The sequence below is a fragment of the Amphibalanus amphitrite genome, unplaced genomic scaffold, assembly GCF_019059575.1.
Source record: "Amphibalanus amphitrite isolate SeventyFive unplaced genomic scaffold, NRLGWU_Aamphi_draft 000211F_arrow, whole genome shotgun sequence".
Taxonomy (NCBI): Eukaryota; Metazoa; Arthropoda; class Thecostraca; order Balanomorpha; family Balanidae; genus Amphibalanus; species Amphibalanus amphitrite.
The window spans coordinates 807,229-826,895 of NW_024881706.1; the positions used below are offsets into that span (position 1 = coordinate 807,229).

At 55.8% G+C, this 19,667-nt stretch overlaps 1 protein-coding gene and 3 non-coding genes across 7 annotated transcripts; 1 reads left to right on the forward strand and 3 right to left on the reverse strand.

Moving 5' to 3' along the window:
* Positions 1 to 41: 41 nt before the first annotated feature.
* On the reverse strand, positions 42 to 19,611 carry LOC122385188 (spectrin beta chain, non-erythrocytic 1-like). Of its 4 annotated transcripts, XM_043373282.1 has the most exons (32): positions 19,477 to 19,611; positions 18,998 to 19,185; positions 18,627 to 18,829; positions 18,067 to 18,295; positions 17,499 to 17,774; positions 16,938 to 17,213; positions 16,485 to 16,660; positions 15,633 to 15,867; positions 15,039 to 15,347; positions 14,570 to 14,733; positions 14,168 to 14,276; positions 13,482 to 13,682; positions 13,009 to 13,158; positions 12,431 to 12,700; positions 11,760 to 12,128; positions 11,301 to 11,491; positions 10,975 to 11,110; positions 10,435 to 10,587; positions 9,951 to 10,133; positions 9,448 to 9,570; positions 9,007 to 9,056; positions 8,308 to 8,424; positions 6,856 to 6,929; positions 5,519 to 5,743; positions 5,099 to 5,237; positions 4,618 to 4,753; positions 3,344 to 3,490; positions 1,862 to 1,994; positions 1,637 to 1,705; positions 1,383 to 1,469; positions 878 to 1,028; positions 42 to 613 (listed from the first exon to the last, which is right to left on the reverse strand). In XM_043373282.1, the coding sequence occupies exons 3-32, from the start codon at positions 18,824 to 18,826 to the stop codon at positions 499 to 501; spliced, it is 5,193 nt and encodes a 1,730-aa protein (XP_043229217.1). In that variant the 5' UTR covers positions 18,827 to 18,829; positions 18,998 to 19,185; positions 19,477 to 19,611; the 3' UTR covers positions 42 to 498. The 4 variants fall into 4 exon arrangements, with proteins under 4 accessions (XP_043229217.1, XP_043229218.1, XP_043229219.1 ...); XM_043373283.1 differs by lacking the exon at positions 8,308 to 8,424; XM_043373284.1 differs by lacking the exon at positions 3,344 to 3,490.
* Positions 12,757 to 12,830, reverse strand: Trnai-aau. Its single transcript has one exon. It is a non-coding gene; the product is annotated as a tRNA-Ile (tRNA).
* Positions 13,835 to 13,909, reverse strand: Trnai-aau. Its single transcript has one exon. It is a non-coding gene; the product is annotated as a tRNA-Ile (tRNA).
* Positions 16,061 to 16,134, forward strand: Trnai-aau. The gene has a single exon. It is a non-coding gene; the product is annotated as a tRNA-Ile (tRNA).
* Positions 19,612 to 19,667: the final 56 nt, after the last annotated feature.

Genomic DNA, 19,667 nt, shown 5'->3' on the forward strand with positions numbered 1-19,667 from the left:
GCGCATATGCCTCCTCCTCATCCCAATTAAACTCGACAGCACAATATATATTTATATATTGTTGGAGGATAGAATGCGCAAATTGACTAATTGTATTGTACAAAGTCGAAGGCACTGTGCGAGACGGTATAGCGGAAATTAAATATCTATACGGATCCAACAAACGTCAGGTATTTGGTATTCATTGACCTCCGTCTTCGCAACTCAAACGTCATCATGCGACTCGCGCGCCTCAAACAAAAATCACTCTGGCAAACCCAAACTAATCAACTTAGGTAAAGACGTAAGCTTCTTTAAACCAGGAACGACATAAAATGTGGCGATCGATCATAAGCAAGCCGCGCGTAACATTTAAATAGGCAACTTGCAAGCCCGTATCGACAACTGAGTACTAAGCATCAAGGACAAGCATACCGTTTCAATCTCTCTCTCCGCGGTTGATTTGCACTTTCCAATACATTGGTGGCGGGCGGTGGGCCCGGCGGCGGGCGGCGGCGACTACACCTGGGCCGGCTGCTTGTCCTTTTTGTTGCGACGCAGGAATCCGAACACGGAGCTGCGCTTGGACGAGCGCCGGTCCTGGTCGTGCTCGCTGCCACTCTCACTGCCGTTCCTGCGGGAGGGGGGGGGGGGGGGTCAGTTTTGTGCCGTGAGCTGAGACGACACGAGGCCAATATTGAAAGACAGTCAGTTCATCAATGACGAGAGGCTGGGTCCGCGTCCGGCAATCACAAGAGTTTTAGACTGGGGATGGTCGCCGCTCCACACACATTATGGCGGCAGGCTATCGAAAGTCATTGCCCAGGATCACCAGACCCCATAATATAGTTACACAGTCGTCCCCTCTGCCGCCCGCCCGCGCCGCCGGTGAACCCACCTCTGGTCGAGCGTGGCCGACTTGTTGCTGCCCGAGGGAGACGGCTGCTGGCCGTAGGGCAGCGAGCCGGTCCGGCCGGCGTAGTGCGGCGCGCCGCCGCCAGGTGGCAGGCCGGCGTCACCGTGCGGCGACCGCTGCCGCACGTCACCCGCTGTCGGAGGGCGGGGGAGGGTGGTCAAATAAAACCGTAACGTCACACGGCGCCGGGTGGTGGGGTCGGACCAGGGGAGGGGAGGTGGTCGGAACAGTTGACGGCAACCGCTGCCGCAAACCACCCGCTGCTGGGGGAGGGAAGGGGAGGGAGGGCCAGACCGGGCAACGACACAGTCTTATCGGCGCTTCCATTCCACTCAAAGCTAACCAGTAACCTCTGACAGCAAATTATGCGATACGCAAGCCGCCTAGACCACTGTTTTGACTAGCTCGCCATGACTCGTGCAGCGTCCACTGGCCGAGTATTCCTATACCCGAGTCCCAGACTGTGAAAGGCGGGCAGAGTCCATACCTCCGTCGACAGCGGAGACGCCTCCCTGCAGTCGGTGGGCGACCGAGGGGGGCGGCGCCGAGCTCGGCAGTGGCGGCGGCGACGGCTCTGAGGGGAACCAGAGGGTGAATCAGCTGGCGCTGGGCTGTCAGACAGCGGACACAGTGACAGACACACTGAGGGCCTATCAGGCACAGTTAGACAGGGGCACAGTGGTTTGGTATGAACTCGTAACCTCCTCACCACCTCTATCACTGGTGGTCGCGGCCACTCACCGTTCTGGGACGACTGTCGCGCGTTGGAGGAGTGCCGGCGCACACCGTTCCTCTCCTGAACGTCCACCTCTGTAACAGCACGGACATCACCGTCACGGGCCGGCCTCACACCAAGCGGGTTGCAGCATAGGACAGTCAGAGCCACCCATCCAATCGAGAGTAATGGCCGAACACTCATCTGTTCAAGAGTTGGGTTCAAGCGATCGTGTCTCTTTTCCCACTCACCAATAGACGGTAGCACCGACACCCGGTTCTGGTAGATGGGACCCTCGGCGGCGCCGGCGGTCGAGGGCGGTGGCCGCGACGCCGGCGGGCTGGACGAGGCTCCGCGCGGCGGCACGGGCGGCAGTGAGGGATCCTGTGGTGAGGCGCAGGGTCAGACTAGGATTGAGGTAGGTACCAGGGTACCGAGTCGTCCGCCCACACAGCGACACTAAATATAGAGATGGATTACAATGACAATCTACTGACTATCGAAAAACATTGCGCGTCAGGACTATCTTACATCAAAGAGTACAATACCGATCAATTGAACAATCGTTTCATTACCGTAGATAAGTTACTGTAAGTAGAGTAACTGTACACGTTAAGTTCACTCTAGCCGTCACATCCAGCATGTACAATGTATTGTATACAGCATTTGTTGTTGGGTTACGTGAAGCGTTATTTTGGTCCCGCCAAACTGTACCAGCCCAGGTTGGTTCAACTGACCTCCCTACCTAGTTTGAGCTTTGTTTGTTTGTTTGTTTTGTTGGGTTAGGCCCTTTCGGTCCAATGAGACCATTTCAGACCCGGGAGGATGATAGGATATAGGGGGAGACATTGGTCTGGGCAGGCACCCTAGTGAGTCGCCGGGGCTGAGCCCGTCCAGAGGACAGGCCACCCAGCCCCAAGGCACTCACTGCACCCGGCTACGGGGTGCGCTCCCTCGGGAGCAGCGGTGCCGCTCCAAGGGAGCAGCCCGCATGAGATAAAGTTGCCTGTCCAGTCCGGAGGGGGGTTGCGGCGTGGAGGAGAAGGATTTCAGTATCCTGAGGATGAAAGCACGGAACGGTGTAGTTTGAGCAGGATGGCTGCCCCACTATCCTCGCCAGCTCCGGGGGTCAACGCCCGTCTCGCTGTGCTGTAAAAACCTTACGTCCTGCCCGCCGGTCGGCCGATTCGTACCGTCTCGCCGTGCCGTATCAGACCTACCTGCCCGGTGTGTCTCCGCTGTGGGATCGGCAGATCGGCGTGCCGTATCAGACCTACCTGCCCGGTGTGTCTCCGCTGTGGGATCGGCAGATCGGCGTGCCGTATCAGACCTACCTGCCCGGTGTGTCGCCGCTGTGGGATCGGCAGATCGCCGTGCCGTATCAGACCTACCTGCCCGGTGTGTCGCCGCTGTGGGATCGGCAGATCGGCGTGCCGTATCAGACCTACCTGCCCGGTGTGTCTCCGCTGTGGGATCGGCATATCGCCGTGCCGTATCAGACCTACCTGCCCGGTGTGTCTCCGCTGTGGGATCGGCAGATCGCCGTGCTGTATCAGACCTACCTGCCCGGTGTGTCTCCGCCGTGGGATCGGCAGATCGGCGTGCTGTATCAGACCTACCTGCCCGGTGTGTCTCCGCCGTGGGATCGGCAGATCGGCGTGCTGTATCAGACCTACCTGCCCGGTGTGTCTCCGCCGTGGGATCGGCAGATCGGCGTGCTGTATCAGACCTACCTGACCGGTGTGTCTCCGCTGCTGCGGTGTCGGCAGGTTGGCGTAGACGGGCTCGGCTGGGTCCGAGTGCCGGTGCCGGACCGGCGCCGGCGACGGCTCGGCACTGCTACACGAGCTGCCGCCGTCTGCCCCGCCGCCGGGCAGACCCTGCGCGCGATACCCGCGCCCACCTCAGCCGGCGAGCGCAGCACACCGCATTCACAGGCACCATGCAGGGAGTCGCTCCCGCCCCCGCCCAGCCACCGCCCGGGGAATATTTACACCCGGTCTCACGGCGCCAGGTATAGGGCCGGTTCGATAGTTTAAAAACAATTTACAGAACGAGTAAATATGTTGGTCAGTAGTACGGATGGTTTGAAACGACGCAAGTCGTATGACACATCCAATATAATATATAATACACAGCTGTTCATTGACAGCATTATCTGGAAAATAAATTCAAAATGGGTCACTTCGAGTTAGTCGCAAAAGCTGTGTATTTCAAAATTTACATTGTCCTTTGATAAAGCGAAGACGTAATGTTAATTGTTATTGCTGCCTAAGACTGTAACATGGGTTGCTGAAAAGCTCGCGAATTTCGGGCTAGCCAGCACATTTTGGATAGCGTCAAAAGGGCTGCGCGGTTTATAGCAGCGTGGCGTTACGGGCCGTGTTATAGCGACGGTGGCGGGGGGGGGGGGGGCGGCCCGGTCCCGGGTCAGGCAGTGAGACATCGGCACTGGTCGGCCCCAGGGGCACAGACGGACGGGGTGGCGACTTGTGCGTGCAGTCCGCTGTCATGCGTCCACTCGTCCAGTCAGGGAAGTGAAACGCGAGGGCGTGCTGCCAGCTCAGCGGCATTTGAACAGACCTCAGACATGTGCCCACAGCTTAGGGAAGAAGTCCTTCGAGAGGCATTTACCGTCGTCCGTGACATCAGACAGAGAGATCGAGACGTGCGTCAAACCGTCGAACAGTCACTAGACATCACCGCAAGACCGTGCGTGGATTCGGATTACATACTTTCCTTCTAACGTCACGATGCACGTAACATACCACGATGCAATTACAGTCCGATATCAGTCATGCGTCTTTAGTCCACTTCAGTTCAGTTCAGTTCAATGCAGCAGTCCAATTAATCAAACCACGGCAATGGCAGGCGTTATCTCAGGCACCCTCTCCATGCTATACAGTCCGTTTATAACGCGGACAGTGTCAGTTTCCACCCCGGCTGTGAGTCTGCGGAGACCCGCGCAGACCCGGCGACCGCTGTGAGCCGTCGCCGGCGGCCTCACCGTCTGCCGATCGTAGCTGAGCAGCTGCTGGGACGGCGGCAGCTGCGCGTGAAACTCGATCTTGTTGATCCACTCCTGCAGCTGCTCCTCGTTATAGACGGCGAACAGAAACTCGGAGCCGTCCGACGGCGATAACCTGGAATAGACGGATCGCGGTCGGTCACCATGTGCGACCAATTGACAAGTACTTAGTTTTATTTTCTTTGACAGAAAGACATTCTCAAGCAATCGCAATATTCACGGGATTACACATTTTATTTTTCATCTTTGATACCAATGAGAATCCTTTGAGAACCCAACTAAAATTCATGACAACGCTAATTTTGCCTTGGCTACCATCGTTTCCAGAGTATCCACCGCGCCGCGCTGCCGTGCAAAGGCAAAAACCATTATGTCGGGTCAGAGGCCATTACCTCAGGTCAGAGGTCACCCGAACATAATGGGTTTTGCCTTTATACGGCAGCGCGGTCCGTCCGCTCACCGGAAGACGTGCTTCTTCTTGGTGTAGTTGAGCGCCCGCTCGCAGCGCGCCTGGTAGAGGATCAGAGGGGGTGCCGCCGCCTTGCTGTTGGCGAAGTCGTCCATGTCCTTGAAGAAGCAGAGCAGCTGGCCGCACAGCACTGCAACGACACAGACCGAATTGTCAAAGACCGACACCACATGAGAGTGGTGCTTCTTCATTTAGTTTGTAAAAACGATTACCTACGCACAACTAAGCACCGGTGTAGTGTTTCTAGCTGCGGATGCGTACCGTGAGGTCAGGTAAGGTTCGATTAGGTTAGGTTAGCGTCTTCAGCTGCAGATACGTCCTGTGTAGTAATGTTTCCAGCTGCGGATACGTACCGGTGTAGTAGTGTTTCCAGGATACGTATCGAAGTAGTAGTGTTTCCAGGACACGTACCCGTGTAGTAGTGTTTCCAGCTGCGGATGGTGGCCTTCTTGCCGCCGCTCTGCAGCTCCTGCTTCCTCTCCAGCATGCCGTCCATCTCCACTGGCGGCAGGTTCTCCAGCTCCTCCAGACGCTTGGCCTTGCGGAAACTCTGCGTCCGCCGCCGAGTGGTGAACGACGGCGTCCGCTTGGCCTTCTTCGGCTCCGTCTTCATGCTCTCAGCACGCTTCACGTCACCTGGGGTGATGTCGGGGAGGTCAGTGTGAGTCAACTGAGGTTAGCGCGGGTCACCAGAGGATGCGGAAGGCCACTCAAAGATACATCAGGTCACCAGAGATTACAACAGGTCACTAGAGGTTACAACAGGTCACCAGAGGTGCTCACGTTATCGCCGGGAACCAGAGCTTGCATCGTGTAATTGCACATTTTATGCATCAAGCAAGATCACTCAGCATAGCATTTACGGCGGATACTGTTGATTGAAATATGCTACGAATAAATCGGTGCACATACTAGTGCCCTCTAAGCAAATATTCGATATATCAAACTCTGAAGTCTCAATACCGCATGCCTACAAACACTAAACGAACGCTGACGCATGAACGTTTCAGTATCATGCTTCACAGTCGACACTCGACAGCTCCGCCGTCTGGTGCTCGCGAAAAATGAACAACCATGCGAATGGCCGCGCTCAGATCGTAGGCGGGCTGCAGAGTGTTAGGCGGTGCTCATAGCTGTGAGGGTCTGCCGGTGGCCGGGCTAACGACACGTGCGTCTCGGCAGGGCGAGGTAGCTAGAGACTCGGGTAATCGACTCGCGTGGCGGGAGGGGGAGGGGGATATCGCCTGTCGGTGCCGGCGCTAAGCGGACCAGCGTCCAGTCAGTGGGAAGCGACTACCCGCAGTTGAGGGGGCTATACGACCAGAGCGGACACTACCACAACACAACCGGACAGCCAGGGGTGAGGGGGCGACAACACCTACCGCCAAACAGCATCTGAGAGCCCTGGCGAATCACTAGAACCACAGACCGGCCAGGTCAGAACAGGGTCAGACAGGGGTGAACTCAGGGTCAGACAAGGTTAGTTTAGGGGTCAGACGGGGAGACTAAGGACAGAGAAACCGACAAGTAGCAATGGAGCCAAGACTTGGCAAAACTTACCACGCAATGTGGTTACGGGGAGAAGACTAAGGCGGAAACAACGAAAGATGATGGCTGGACATTGATGGCGCTCACTGCTGGCCTGACGTCGTACCCCAAACACAGCTTTTAAATGAGTGACTCATTGAACCATCCGTGTTTAGCGATACAAACGGGACAGTCAGGAATGGTTCATATTCTGAGCTTACCTCGCTTAAGACTAGAAAGACTTGACTGGCTCCCCATCTTCTTTTCAGCAAGCATGGGATTCTTCAACAGCATCCTGCGAACGAGACGACACGTGTGACCGAATGGGCTGGTAAGGCGGCTGGGTATGCGAGCGCCCACTCGCCAAAAATCGGGTTGGACACGAGACAAAATACATATGAATCAATACCAACCACAAACGATTAGAAACATACCAATGTAAACGGCGGGCAAATATTCCTTCCGACATCAATTTTATATAAAAATTATTATTATTATTTGTTAATTGGCGAGAAGATTAGTGAAAAGTTATTAGCTGCAAACATTCAGCGCATTAATTAAATTTCAGCCAGTAATACAATGGTTATGTAAGTATAATGAAAATGCTGAATTAGATAAACGAAAGCTTTTAGCCAATCAGGGCCCACTTTGAAGCGAAACAAATAGAACCACCAAAATAAGTGCAACATAAATTAACAAGCCAACAAAACATAAATATGAACAACCCAAAAACCGGGAAACCCATTTTTGTACACGATGATATATTAGGGCATGTTATGATTAACGTAAGTATATTTTAGTACAAATTGCTATTCAAGCCGGCTGCGAGGGGCACCGTATCCAGCTGGCATACAGGGGTCCTTCGCCCACGGACTGAAAGCAAGTCCACCTTTGTACAGCAAATAACTGATCACTGAAAAATAGACCGACTTGCTGGTTCTCGAAGGTCAGAATGGCGACTAAGCCCATTCACATTCCATAGCTTATTCCCACGGGCACTCGAAGGTCACAAGCCCGAACGGAGGCACCGACATTTAATCCCCGACTGACATCGGCCGTTCGTGACAGATATTCCCGTGAATATGTACCCGGCGTAGCGACTTCTGGTTCTAATAAAAAATCCCAATACTAAACACAATCCCGCGACAACACAGCCCGCAGTCCGCGAACATAGATAATGTGGTGTGATACGTTCTACAGAAGTGAGGCGACTGCCGGGGCAACACAAAACTGTGTAAGCTGGTGAAACAAATGCGTAAGTGAAACGACTGCGCAAGAGTGACAAAAATGTCACTTGTGTAATATCAAAAGTAGGGAAATATAAAATATCCAGTGTGACGACAGGGCAGTGATTGTATGCTGTGTACGCGGAGGCGGGACCGAAAAATCACATCTAGCCAAAATTTACACCAAGCAGCCGAAAATATGCAGGCAAATAAAACTACGCCGAGCCACGAACCAAACAAAACACGAATACACAACCAAGGACCGAGCAGGGTGTCTGTACTGTATCATACCGCATACTGAACAAAACCGGACGGACCGCCCACCGAGCGCGCGCGCGTTAGAGCCAGGCAGCGGCCGGCGAGCAGCACCTAGGGACGCCCGCACCACTAGTCCGCCGTGCCCGGTTAGCGCTAGGCGATCTGAGCGGGCGGCGGAGCGCCAAATACCTCTCGGCGGCCACGTCTGGAAACGAGGCCCGGTGAGTGGGCTGGTGGTTCAGGCTCTCCTGCGACTGGTGTGGGCTCGAGGAGGCGCCCGCGCGCGCCGCCTCCCGGCGCTGGGCGCTGGCCACGCCCGGTCAGGTCAGGTCAGGTCAGTCGGGTCAGGGGCACGGTCCGAGCACAGGGTCAACAGACAGCCAGGCCGGCGGTGGGACGACCGGGCCGGTCCCGTCACTGAGGGAGACCCGTCGTCCCACCGCCGCAGAGCACTACCGGAGCGGCGCAGACTGAGCACAGTCCGTCACATGCGATCAGTTGGTAACACGGCGGGCGCGCAAAACTACACACTGAGAGCCACAGCAGGCGCCCTTACAAGGCGGAAGAGAGCGAGAACAACATACTACACATTGCTCAAAACGTTTTAGTTACAAAAATAGAACCCGAAAGATCGATCACAAGAAAATGTCGGGATTTCGGTTATACACGATACCGATTGCATGCGACGTTCCAATCAAACTCGAAGTCCTTTAGGTTCAAGTAAGAAAAGATGTAACTAAGGCCGTGTCTTTAGTTTACTCTAGTCACCCGAGAACGAGAGACAGCCAGTAAGAAGAGACGTTAGTGACACTGTATTGAAAGACTCCCCGAGACAGAGCTGGGAGCAGAGACGGCGAGTGTAACAGAGAGGGAGGGAGCTGTCCTCACCTGGGACTGGCGTCTCCCGCCTCGTGTTCCACCTCCAGGTACCGACGCTCCTGAAAACGGAACATCAGCGATCAGCGACAATCGTCGGAAAGGGAATAACACACATGGAACGCGGCGTCAGAATGTTATACATTACAGGACGTGTACCTGGATAACTGCGACATGTTGGTAAATCAGAACGGTTATCATGAAAGATAAAAAGTGCTTACGCAGCCCAATTATCGTCAGCTACCAACCACACTACCAAATACGAGTTTACAGACCATCGCACGCATTGAAAGCACAAGCTGGTCAGGACAATATGTTGGCGTGTAGGTCGGTGCCGTCTGACAATTACCTTAGTGATCCTATCGACCTCCTGTTGCCGAATCTGCCGGAGCCGCTACTGACCCAGACCCGCCCCCTCTGTAATCTTACAGAGAGATGTCTCAGTCCGCTCACCTTAGTGATCCTATCGACCTCCTGTTGCCGGATCTGCCGCAGTCGCTCCTCCTCCCGGCGCTTCTGCTCGGCCACCCGGGCCTCCTCCTCGCGCCGGCGCATCAGCGCGAACGCCTCCTCCAGCTGGGGATAACGAGGGCCGTCAGATGGGGACGGGGCAGTTACACAGCAGACGGGACAGTTGCACAGCGGACGGGACAGTGACACAGAGACGGGGCAGCTACACAGCTGTCAGATGGGGACGGGATATAACCGCTGAGCTGGACCGTGACCGTCAACCGAGACAATCAGAGACTATAGAAATGAACTACTGTTGTGCACCGCCGTTACGAAAGGACCCCCACTATGAACAATCCCACCGATTCTGATATCACACTAGCCGCCTTTTGAGGTGGCAAACGCGACTTCATTTCTAAGCATCTGCAGCCGTCCTAGTCTAGGATCTCACGCTGCCCTTCTCAGCTTCACTACCATCCTCTGAGGCACTCCGTTTCTCTCCTCACCCGTGTGGTACGCCGGAGCGCGTCGAACTTGTCCTCCTGCGACTCGATGGTCTTGAGGAAGTCGTCGTGCCGCCGGATGAGCTCCTCGACCTCGGTGATGCTGGCGCCCACGGCCGGATCGTTCAGCACCGGCTCCCGCGTCTCCAGCCACGACTCCAGCTGCGCGGCGTCGCGCTTGAAAATCTGTAAAAGACACGGGCATGGAACGGGGTGAATTACGAAGGAGCCCAGTCCACTCAGTAATAAGTGAAGAAGATTCTACATTGAGGAAAAAGACTTAACGATCACGGAGAATGAATCACAAAACTGCACGAATATAAAGATTGTAGATTCATGGCCTTCATCAAATAGGTAGTGGTTGAGCACAATCGGTTGAGGGACAAGGAACAATCAATCTTCATATTCCAATCAATTGAAATTCACAACACCTGACAATTAACCCCCGTGCTATATCCGATTCCCCGTCACGAGACCGGCAGCGTACCTGAGTGTCCAGACTCTGTTCGTAGATGTCCTGCCGGTCCTTCCAGGTCTGCGCCAGCAGGTCCCTGCGAGCCCCCAGCACATTGACCTTATCCTGGATGTCGGTAGACATGAAGTGGCCGCTCGATATCAGCTCCTGGCCGCGACTGATGAACTGTGAATGGACGGACGGGCCAGTCAGAGACGGAAACCGAACACTGACCACATCCATTTGCCAGCTTTCAGCAAAATTCAGTGTCAGACTGACCAATCATCAACCACCTCCTCAAACGCAGCGCTTTCTGAGCCCAGATACTGACCGCGTCGACGGCGTCCTGTCGCGTCTGCAGCTCGGCCTGGTACTCGGCGTGTCCCTCCTCCCTCCCCCTTACCGCGTCGACGGCGTCCTGTCGCGTCTGCAGCTCGGCCTGGTACTCGGCGTGTCCCATCCCTCCTCCCTGCCTCCCTCCCCCACTTACCGCGTCGACGGCGTCCTGTCGCGTCTGCAGCTCGGCCTGGTACTCGGCGTGTCCCCTCCTCCCTGCGTCCCTCCCCCACTTACCGCGTCGACGGCGTCCTGTCGCGTCTGCAGCTCGGCCTGGTACTCGGCGTGTCTGGCCAGCAGCGCCTCCGCTCCCGCCACGTCCCGCGCCAGCTCCGGAGCCGTGATCTTGGCCAGCAGCTCGTTAATCCACGCCCTGACGATGGGGTAAACGGTGAGGTTAGCCAACGAGACCCTGGGATGGTAAAAGGTTAATGCTGTTCAACAAGTGATGGAGCGTTGCAGACGGACATAAAAACTAGAATACATTAACAGAAAAAGCTTATCACACAGCAAAGAGAAGACAATATTTCTTTCAGCATTCCCGTGACTCTTCAACCACTCACATGAGGTCTCTGTACTCGTCGAAGTAGGCCTGAATGTTGGCCGCCTGCTCGAGCTTGTCCTTCCTCTGGGCCGACTTGTCGAGCAGATCGTTCCAGGCCTGTACTGTGTCCTCGTGTTTGACGCTGATGTGCTCCCGGGCGTCGGGAAACTGGGAGGCCAGCCGCTTGGCCTCGGCCACCACCTGCTCCACCTGGTATTAGACAGAGAGAACGGACCGGGTAAGAAAGGCATCAACCGCAGCCGGTAAGAACGCATTGCAAGAATAACAGCAACGCAACCAGCTGCATTAAAACAAATGAAATTAGTTGACGTTTCGTCAGTTATATTTCATCATTTATGCTATGCAGCGCAGAAAAAACTGATATTCAACGATGACAGGTGTGTGTCGTCGCTCGTCCCTCCCCTCTTCATGTGTTATCCCATCAACCCTCGACAACTAACTATTCCGTCGGCCGTACCTGCTCCTTGACGGCGGCCAGGTCGCGCTCGAAGCCCTGGTGTCGGCGCACCAGTGCCTGGATCGAGTCCAGGTCGTGGCCGTAGTCGTCGGTCGAGATGGCCGCCTCCTTCTCGCCAATCCAGGCGATCGTCTCGTCGGCGTCACGGTCGAACACATGCACCTGTTTGGCGCCGGCCAGCGCCTCCTGGCGCGCCTGGGTGAGCTCGCGCAGCTCGTCCCAGCTCTGGCGCAGGTCGGCGGCGCGCTGCAGGATACGCTCCGGCTGCGGGTGACCGCCAGCCACCAGCTGTCGGGCGCTCTCCTCCACAGAGGTGACACGCTCCTCACTGGACTGCAGGCCGCTCAGGAACTGCTCGAACTTGTTTATCTGCCGGAGAAGCGGGCGGGGTGAGTTGGGGGAGACTGATCTTTGGATGCTTAAGTCGTGTATGATCCGACTTAACTCATGTTTTTCTGTCATAATTGACGAAAAAAGGCACGAATCGAAAATATTATCCTGTTAATAGTCGATGACAGCTGGTTCCTTACGATACAAAGTTCTCGCTGCAGTGGACCACTACCACACACGTTACAGGCTCCACGTTACAGGCTCCCTACCATAGTTCGCCGTGTCCTCTCTCGACACTCGCCCACACAACCTCAGCATCAACCCGCGCCGCCATCACTCACCAGCAGTTCGACGTGCTCCACGTCCCTGCCGTAGTCCTCGCTGGCAGCGATCTGCTCCTGGTCGGAGACCCAGGCGGCCGCCTCGTCCGCCTCGGCCAGGAAGCGGAACAGCTGGCCGCTCTGCTGGAGCCGCAGCCGGCGCGTCTCCAGCAGGCCCACCAGCTCGGCGTACTGCTCCTCGAGCCGCGCCTGGCGCGCGCGCATCTGCTCCGTGTCGAAATGGGCGCGGTCCGACAGCCGCTGGCACAGCTGAGATAGCTTGGCGATCACCTGAGAGGGGGGGGGGACGGTCAGGTGTCGCAGCGAGAGGAAAAGGAGCGAACCACTGGCCAGTATGGGGGCCGAACCCATGACATTCGCGTTATTAGCACGACGCTCTAGCCAACTGAGCTAACCGGCCACCGGTGTGTAGCCGAAACAAGCAATGTCACATTTTTTATTTACTTTTTATAACAATTATTCGATCTTTACGCTCTTGCGGCCTCGCCCAGCCGTCATACGCCGGCGCGTCTAGTTGCGGCTCTACGGCCCAGTACCCAGGTAGCAGTCGACAGGCGTGTTCCGACCGCCCAGCTCACCTGGTTGTAGTTGTTGATGTCGCGCTCGACCAGGTCCAGTTTCTTGGTCAGCGACGTCACCGCGTCCCGGTCCTTGCCCGTGTCCGAGGAGGTCAGCAGCGGCTTCCGCTCCCGCATCCACTTGTCTGCCTCCTCAGCCTCCGCGTAGAACTACAAGAAGAAGCGGCAAGGAGTCAAACATGGCAGAAGGACAACAGCGTTACTACCAAGAGCACACGACAAAGGCATCACAACGATATGAGGAGTGGCAATAATAACCACAAACGCTAGGGACAAGACAAACAATAAGATATTCGGTAACATCAAGACTACGACCCTTAGAACAAATCAAATAGCTGAAAAAGCCAACAGTGTTGAAGAGGCCAAAACAATTCCATTAAACGCTCCCGCTATACTTTTACCACAAAAAGATTAGAAGGTGAAGCTATCTAATCCATCACACTCCCTCCCTCAGGCTGCCACAAAATGCCCACCTGTTGCGACTCGGCGGCGTCGAGTAGCCTTAGCCGCCGCACGCTGGCCGCGTCCCGCACGTGGCCGTGCCGATCCTGCAGCTGCCGCCAGCGACGCTCCACCTCCGCAGACGCAAAGTGGTTGGCGCGCATCATCTGCTGCGCCTGGCTGCCCAGCGCCGTGATCACCGGCTCGTGAGACTGGATCTCCGCCTCCAGAGCCTGTAATGAAGGAGAGGGAGTACAGGGTTATGGACGGATCTCCGCATCCAACGGCACCGAGAGGGCATCAGGGGCTGGTTTGCTCTCCGGGCCCCCGGATTTCGAAGGTCTTCAGACCCCGGTGGATCTATCAGAGTCAAAACTACGCCCAATGGCCAGTATGGGGGGTCGAACCCATGACGTTCGCGTTATTAGCACGACGCTCTAACCAACTGAGCTAACCGGCCAACGTCCGGGCGCGATTCAGCGATTTCAGCGCGGGACAGCCGGTAAAAATATCCAAAGCCTAGTACTCTTGCGAATACAGGCGTAGCAGACCTCCAAGTCACGACCCCCGGGCCTGAATCTGCCGTGTAAAGGCAAAAACTACTGTGTGAGGTCAGACTCTGACCTCACACAGTAGTTTTTGCCTTTGCGCAGCAGAAATGGACCCATCCCAAATTCCCTACGCTGTTCCCCTTTCTCACTCCGTCCCAAACACTCACCTGGTGGTTCTTCTGGAGGCTCTGGACCTGGGCCAGGGAGCTGCCCAGGTCCTCCGAGGCCACCAGAGGCTCCTTCTCCGCCAGCCAGCCCAGCTCGTCGTCCACGTCCCTGAGACAGCAGTGGCAAGACGTCAGCACAGGGAGGCGGAACGAGCAAACCATATCCGAGGGTTACCGATCGGGATATCCGTCAGAAGTGACTCATCTGAAGATCAACATTCATAGCGGAAATCCTGGATAAAGAAACGAACTTTGCAAACTAACAGGTATTTCGTTGAACATTCTCCTCATTAATGTCTTTCACCTGACAAACTGAGGCAGTTCGGTGACCTTGTCTGACAGGTCGTTACTCCGGAGCTCCACTGAACTGACAGACTGTGCCTTCTGATTAGCCTTACTGACCTTATGAACTGGTGCAGCTGGGTGGCCTGCTCCAGGTTGTCGCGGCGGATCTGCATGGGCTCGGCCAGCGAGGCGAACCGCTTGACCACGTGGTTGGCGCGCTCCGCCACCTCCTCCCGCTGAAAGTGCTGAGAGCGCGCGAACTGCGCAGCCGTCTCCTTCGCCTGAAACAGAGTGATAAGGAAATTCTCAATCTTACGTCTTGTAGTATGAATGAGAACATTGATGGAACGAAGTCACGGACAACGAAATTCTGGACGAAAATGTGTGATAGCCTTATCGAGTGCGACACTCACCAAGCTGTATGTAGACTTGTACCGTTATGTGCATCGACAGTCTCGCTGGCATGGTGACAGACTCAACGATTCCCCTCCGTCCTTCACTGCTGCGTACTAAACCCTATTCACCGGCCGTCCCCACACATCCTTCCAATCCGGGCGCGATCACTGCAGCTGTCAGCATTGCCCACCTGCTGTACAGCGTCGGCGTGCGAGTTGATGTCGGCCTCGAGCAGCTGGTGTCGCTTCAGCAGGTTGGCGGCGGCCGTCAGCGAGTCGCCGTGGTCCTCGGAGGCCAGCTGTGACTCCACCTCGTCCATCCAGGCGTCCAGCTCGTCCAACGTGCGATGGAACAGTAGCGCCTGGTAGGCCTCCTGGAGCCGGCGCTTCTTCAGCGACGTCTCGTCCTGCAGCTGGCGCCAGAGCGCCTCCAGCGCGTCCAGCCGCGCCTGGATCTCCATACCGGCGTAATGGCCGGCCGTCATCAGAGCCTCACCCTCCTGTAACGGGGAAGGGGAAGGTGTCATGGTCTGGGGATGAAAGGTTCTACAGGACAGCCTAGGACAAGACACCTAACACCGGCTAAAGCAAGTACAGTCAAACGATATTTTAGGTCAAAGTCGCAGTCAATTACATCTGTAAATGAGCCGGTCCGTTAAGAACAAAATAGAAAAGGTTCTTCTATGACCGTTACGATGATATTATTTGATGTGCACTATAATCCTTTTCCCAAATTCTGTCTACGCCTTGCATCACACCAAGCAGCATCCTACAGACGGTCTCACCTGGTTGACAGCCAGCACGCGTCCGGCGTTGGCCTGCAGCTCGGCCTCGAACGCCTGGTGTTTCTGGATCTTGGACTGCAGGTTGGTGGGGTCGCGGTACGACTCGTCGCAAGCCACCTGCATCTTCTCGCCGAGCCACGTCTCCGACTCGTAGATGTTGCGCAGGAAGCGCTGCAGCTGTAGTGACTCGGCCAGACGCTGCTCGCGCACCAGCGACGACTCCTTGATACGGTCCCTGCGGCCGACGGAAATGAGTGAGTGAGGACGGACGCTCGGTGAGCGCAGAGCTACCTACCAGATGAATTAATCAGCACAGGGATGGGTCCGCAAATCACGGCACAAATAATATAGTTAACTAGCCGAAACTTGCTTCAAGGAGCTTTTCTGTCAGAAAATGTTTGAAAAAGGTTCTTAACCCAGCCCTCGCCGGCCGGTTAGCTCAGTTGGTTAGAGCGTCGTGCTAATAACGCGAATGTCGTGGGTTCGACCCCCACACTGGCCAGTCCGATCTTTATTTCCTCCAGTCTCATAACAGTTTCATAATTTCATGGATAGTTTCCAGGGTCCAGACTCTCCCCCGTCCCACCCAGAGTGTCCCACCTGCCCCTCTCTACTGACTGACAGACCGTTCCACACTGCGCGACCCGGTGGTATCCATGCAGACCTCGTTCGTACAGACGGCGCCTTACCTCTGACATCAGTCTGACCTGACCACGCTCTTCCAAATATCCTTTGAAGGTTTGACAGATGGCGGAATCTGACCTGACCTTCCCGGTCACCCCGCTACCCATCCACTATCTGACATAAGTCGGTCCCGGCTTTCACCGAGTCCCTCTGCGTCCCCATTCTCACCTCCTCTGGCAGACGGCCTGCAGCGTCTCCTGAATGGCCTCCGAGTCGTAGTGTTTGGCGGCCACCAGCTGCACCGCAGACTGCTCCAGCTCGTCCACGCGGCTCGCCTGCGCCGCGAACGTCTTCTCGAAGCTCTTGTGTTTCTTCATCAGCGCCTCCACGCTGGCGATCGAGTCCTTCGGGCGGGACGGATAGTGGTCAGAGACGGGCATCGGCTCAGACGGAGTGGCGGAACAGAGATGTGCAAAGCGACATAAGTGTGAGAACTGAGAATCAAAAGCACCTAATCCGGAGATATTAAAGTGTTTTACTGGGGCAATCAAACCCCCAAATAAAAAATCAGGTTTCGTCTTTTATCCGGCTCGAAGTCCACTACAGAGTGACTCTGTTATTCAGCACGCGCACCCTACAGACCCAAAGCCGTCAAATCACGAACCGGCCCCGCTGTCTCACCCCGAGGTCGTCGTTGTTGAGGAAGGCCTCCTTGCCGGCCAGCCAGGCGTGCGCCTGCTGCGCCTGCCGGTCGAACAGCTGGCGCTGGTGTGCCTGCGTCAGCTGGTGGCGGCGCTCCTCCCAGCTGGCACCCAGCGTGCGCCGCAGCTCCTCCAGCTGCGCCAGAGACGTCTCCACCTCGTCACGCGCGTAGTGCTGCTCCTGCACCAGCTTGTGGCCAAAGTCTTTGAGCGCCTTGAACGCCTCCTGGCGGCCGTCCATCTCCGCCTTACGCTCCTAGGAGGGGAAAGATAGGAGAGGTCAGCGGGGAATTACATGATTTATGACTGCTACAAATTTAAGCACGAATAAATTAGCCACGAAAATATTTTGAGTAATGACTCAACAAACATACGACTGCAATGTGATACATACGATGCAGATTGATGCATGTGAGCTAACAAAAAAAAAAAAAAAAAAACAGCTGTAGCTGATCCGACTTATCACATGACACTCCAAAAGACACCCACACCTCACGCCACCATTCCAGTCCCCTCCACTTCTTCACTCCCTCTGGCTCACCTGGTGGAGCTGCAGCAGCTCCTCGGCCCTCTCTGCATCCCCGCCGTCGTGGCTGGCGGCCATGCGGCTCATCATGTCGGCCACCCAGGCCTCGAGCTCTCGGCGGTCGGCGTGGAACTTTTGCAGCGTGTAGGAGGAGGCGAGCAGCGTGCGCCGGTTCTCGCAGCTGGTCTGCAGCCGGCGCCAGCTGTCCTGCACCACCTGCAGCCGGGCGCGGATCGGCGCCGCACGGTCCGCGTACTTCTGCATCAGACGACGCGCCTCGGCGTCGTGCTCCTGAGAGCGAGAAACGAGGAGTTAGAAACAAAAGGAAATAATTGTTCGATGATGACAACGATTACGCTTCATCATCGCTCGGACTGGTCATTGACGTCCATCGGGAGGAGCTGAAAGACGGTCAACAGTGCTCTTTTAAGTACCTCCCTTTTACTAAGATAGTTTTCATAACCTAAGTTGGTCAAATATACCGTCATTACCAAAGGTTAAAGAGCTCATCGTCCCTCGGACCTCCTCTGCTGCAGCTTTGCCATGACGTGTAGGCAGTCGGCACCTCTCCCTCGATCCCCACCTTGAGTTTTCCGTCGATGGCGGTCATGTCTCGCTCGGCGGCCTCCTGTTTGCGCTGCAGAGCCTCCACTGAGCCGAGGTCCTTGCCCGTCTCCTCGGAGGAGAGTGAGAGCGCCTTCTCCTGGATGCGTTCGGCAGTGTCGGCCAGATCTCGGTAGAAGGCGTGCACCTCGAGAGCGGCGGCCAGCTGCTCGCGGTACGACGAGAGCGCGCCCTGCAGCGACTTCCACCTGTGAGGAGAGAGGGAGAGGGGGTTAGGCCAGAGTGCCACGCAGGAGCAGAGCTGGACAAACTTTCGGACCGTAGTGCGCGGTTGTCTATCGGTCGAGCTATAATAAACCGGATGCCGAGAACGAAAGAGAATGGTGTGGTTGTCGATCCCCTAGAAATTTCGGCGTTCAACTATTTATGGAGCGAAACATTTACGTCAATTATCTACAATCACTTAAATGAAGCAGCTCTTTTACAATTCAAATAAAGCTCTGTTAAAATTAGATCAAACTTCCAGCAAAAAAAAAAAAAAAAAAAACTCAACACCCCCTCGAGCAGTGAAGTCCGTACCTCTGGTTGAGCTCGTCGCGTTTCTGCTGCACGGCCCGGTTGTCGCCCTGGCCCTGACGGATCAGCTTGTCGGCCAGCGCGTTCATGTTCTTGATGCGCACGTCGTCGACGCGCATGTCCGAGTCGACATCGTCGAGCCGTCGCTGCAGCGCCTGGCAGTGCTCGTAGTCGCGGCCCATCTCGGCCGCTTGCACCAGCATGTCCTGCGGGAGAGTGACATAGCACGACGGGGTGACAACAGTGACTTAGAGGCTGGTGCGAGACTGAGGTATGGTTGAATGGGAACTGAGACTGAGGTGGGGCATCCATCCCGCCAATAATCCATCTTTTCAACGCATCCATACAACTATCGAGCATTACGTCAATCTTACCTTGTCTCGGATCCAGGCCTCGACCTTTTCGACCTGGTTGTTGAAGTCGAGGATGTCCTGCGCCTCCTCGAGTCCGCGTCCGCGCGAGGCGCTCTCGGCCAGCAGCTGCTGCCAGCTGGCCAGCAGGGCGTCCAGCTGCTGCCGGATCTCCCGCGAGCTCAGGTGCTTCTGCTGCAGCAGCTTGTCACCTGGGGATAGGAAGGAGGTGCTAGTTAGATGCTATCCTTACTGCATCACAATCAAGATCAGCTCGCCAGCGATAGTCGAACAAACAGCAGCGGACAGTGCCCCGCAAATAGGTACAAACGCTAGTCTTGATATTAATATCCCATTCTACATCGGTTAATTGTAAATGCAATCGACGAAACTCAACTGACCAATTAACGGAAGAGAAGGCTGAGAAGTCTATCCCTCTCCATCAGTTCCCGACAGTCACTTTCCGTCAGCCTTTCTCCCCCCGGCCGTTCCCTGTCGCTCACCCTTGTCCTTGATCTCGGCGATGCGGGGCTTGTTGGCAGTAAGCTCGGCCTCGAACGTCTGGTGCTTCTGCAGCTTCTTGATCTTCTCCTCCAGACTGGTGACGTCAGTGCCAGCCTTCTCCGCCTCCAGGCCTTCTTTTTCTCGGCAATCCACATCTCCCGCCTGAGAGAGCACCAGGTGTCAGGGGCGA

Excerpts from the sequence above, each read along its gene's own strand:
- LOC122385188 (XM_043373282.1), bottom strand. The coding sequence starts at position 18,826 with ATGCTGGTGCAAGCGGCCGAGATGGGCCGCGACTACGAGCACTGCCAG. Across the intron at positions 17,775-18,066 it reads CCATCGACGGAAAACTCAAG|GAGCACGACGCCGAGGCGCG; the intron begins GTGGGGATCGAG and ends TCTCGCTCTCAG. Across the intron at positions 15,348-15,632 it reads GCGTGCTGGCTGTCAACCAG|GAGGGTGAGGCTCTGATGAC; the intron begins GTGAGACCGTCT and ends TCCCCGTTACAG.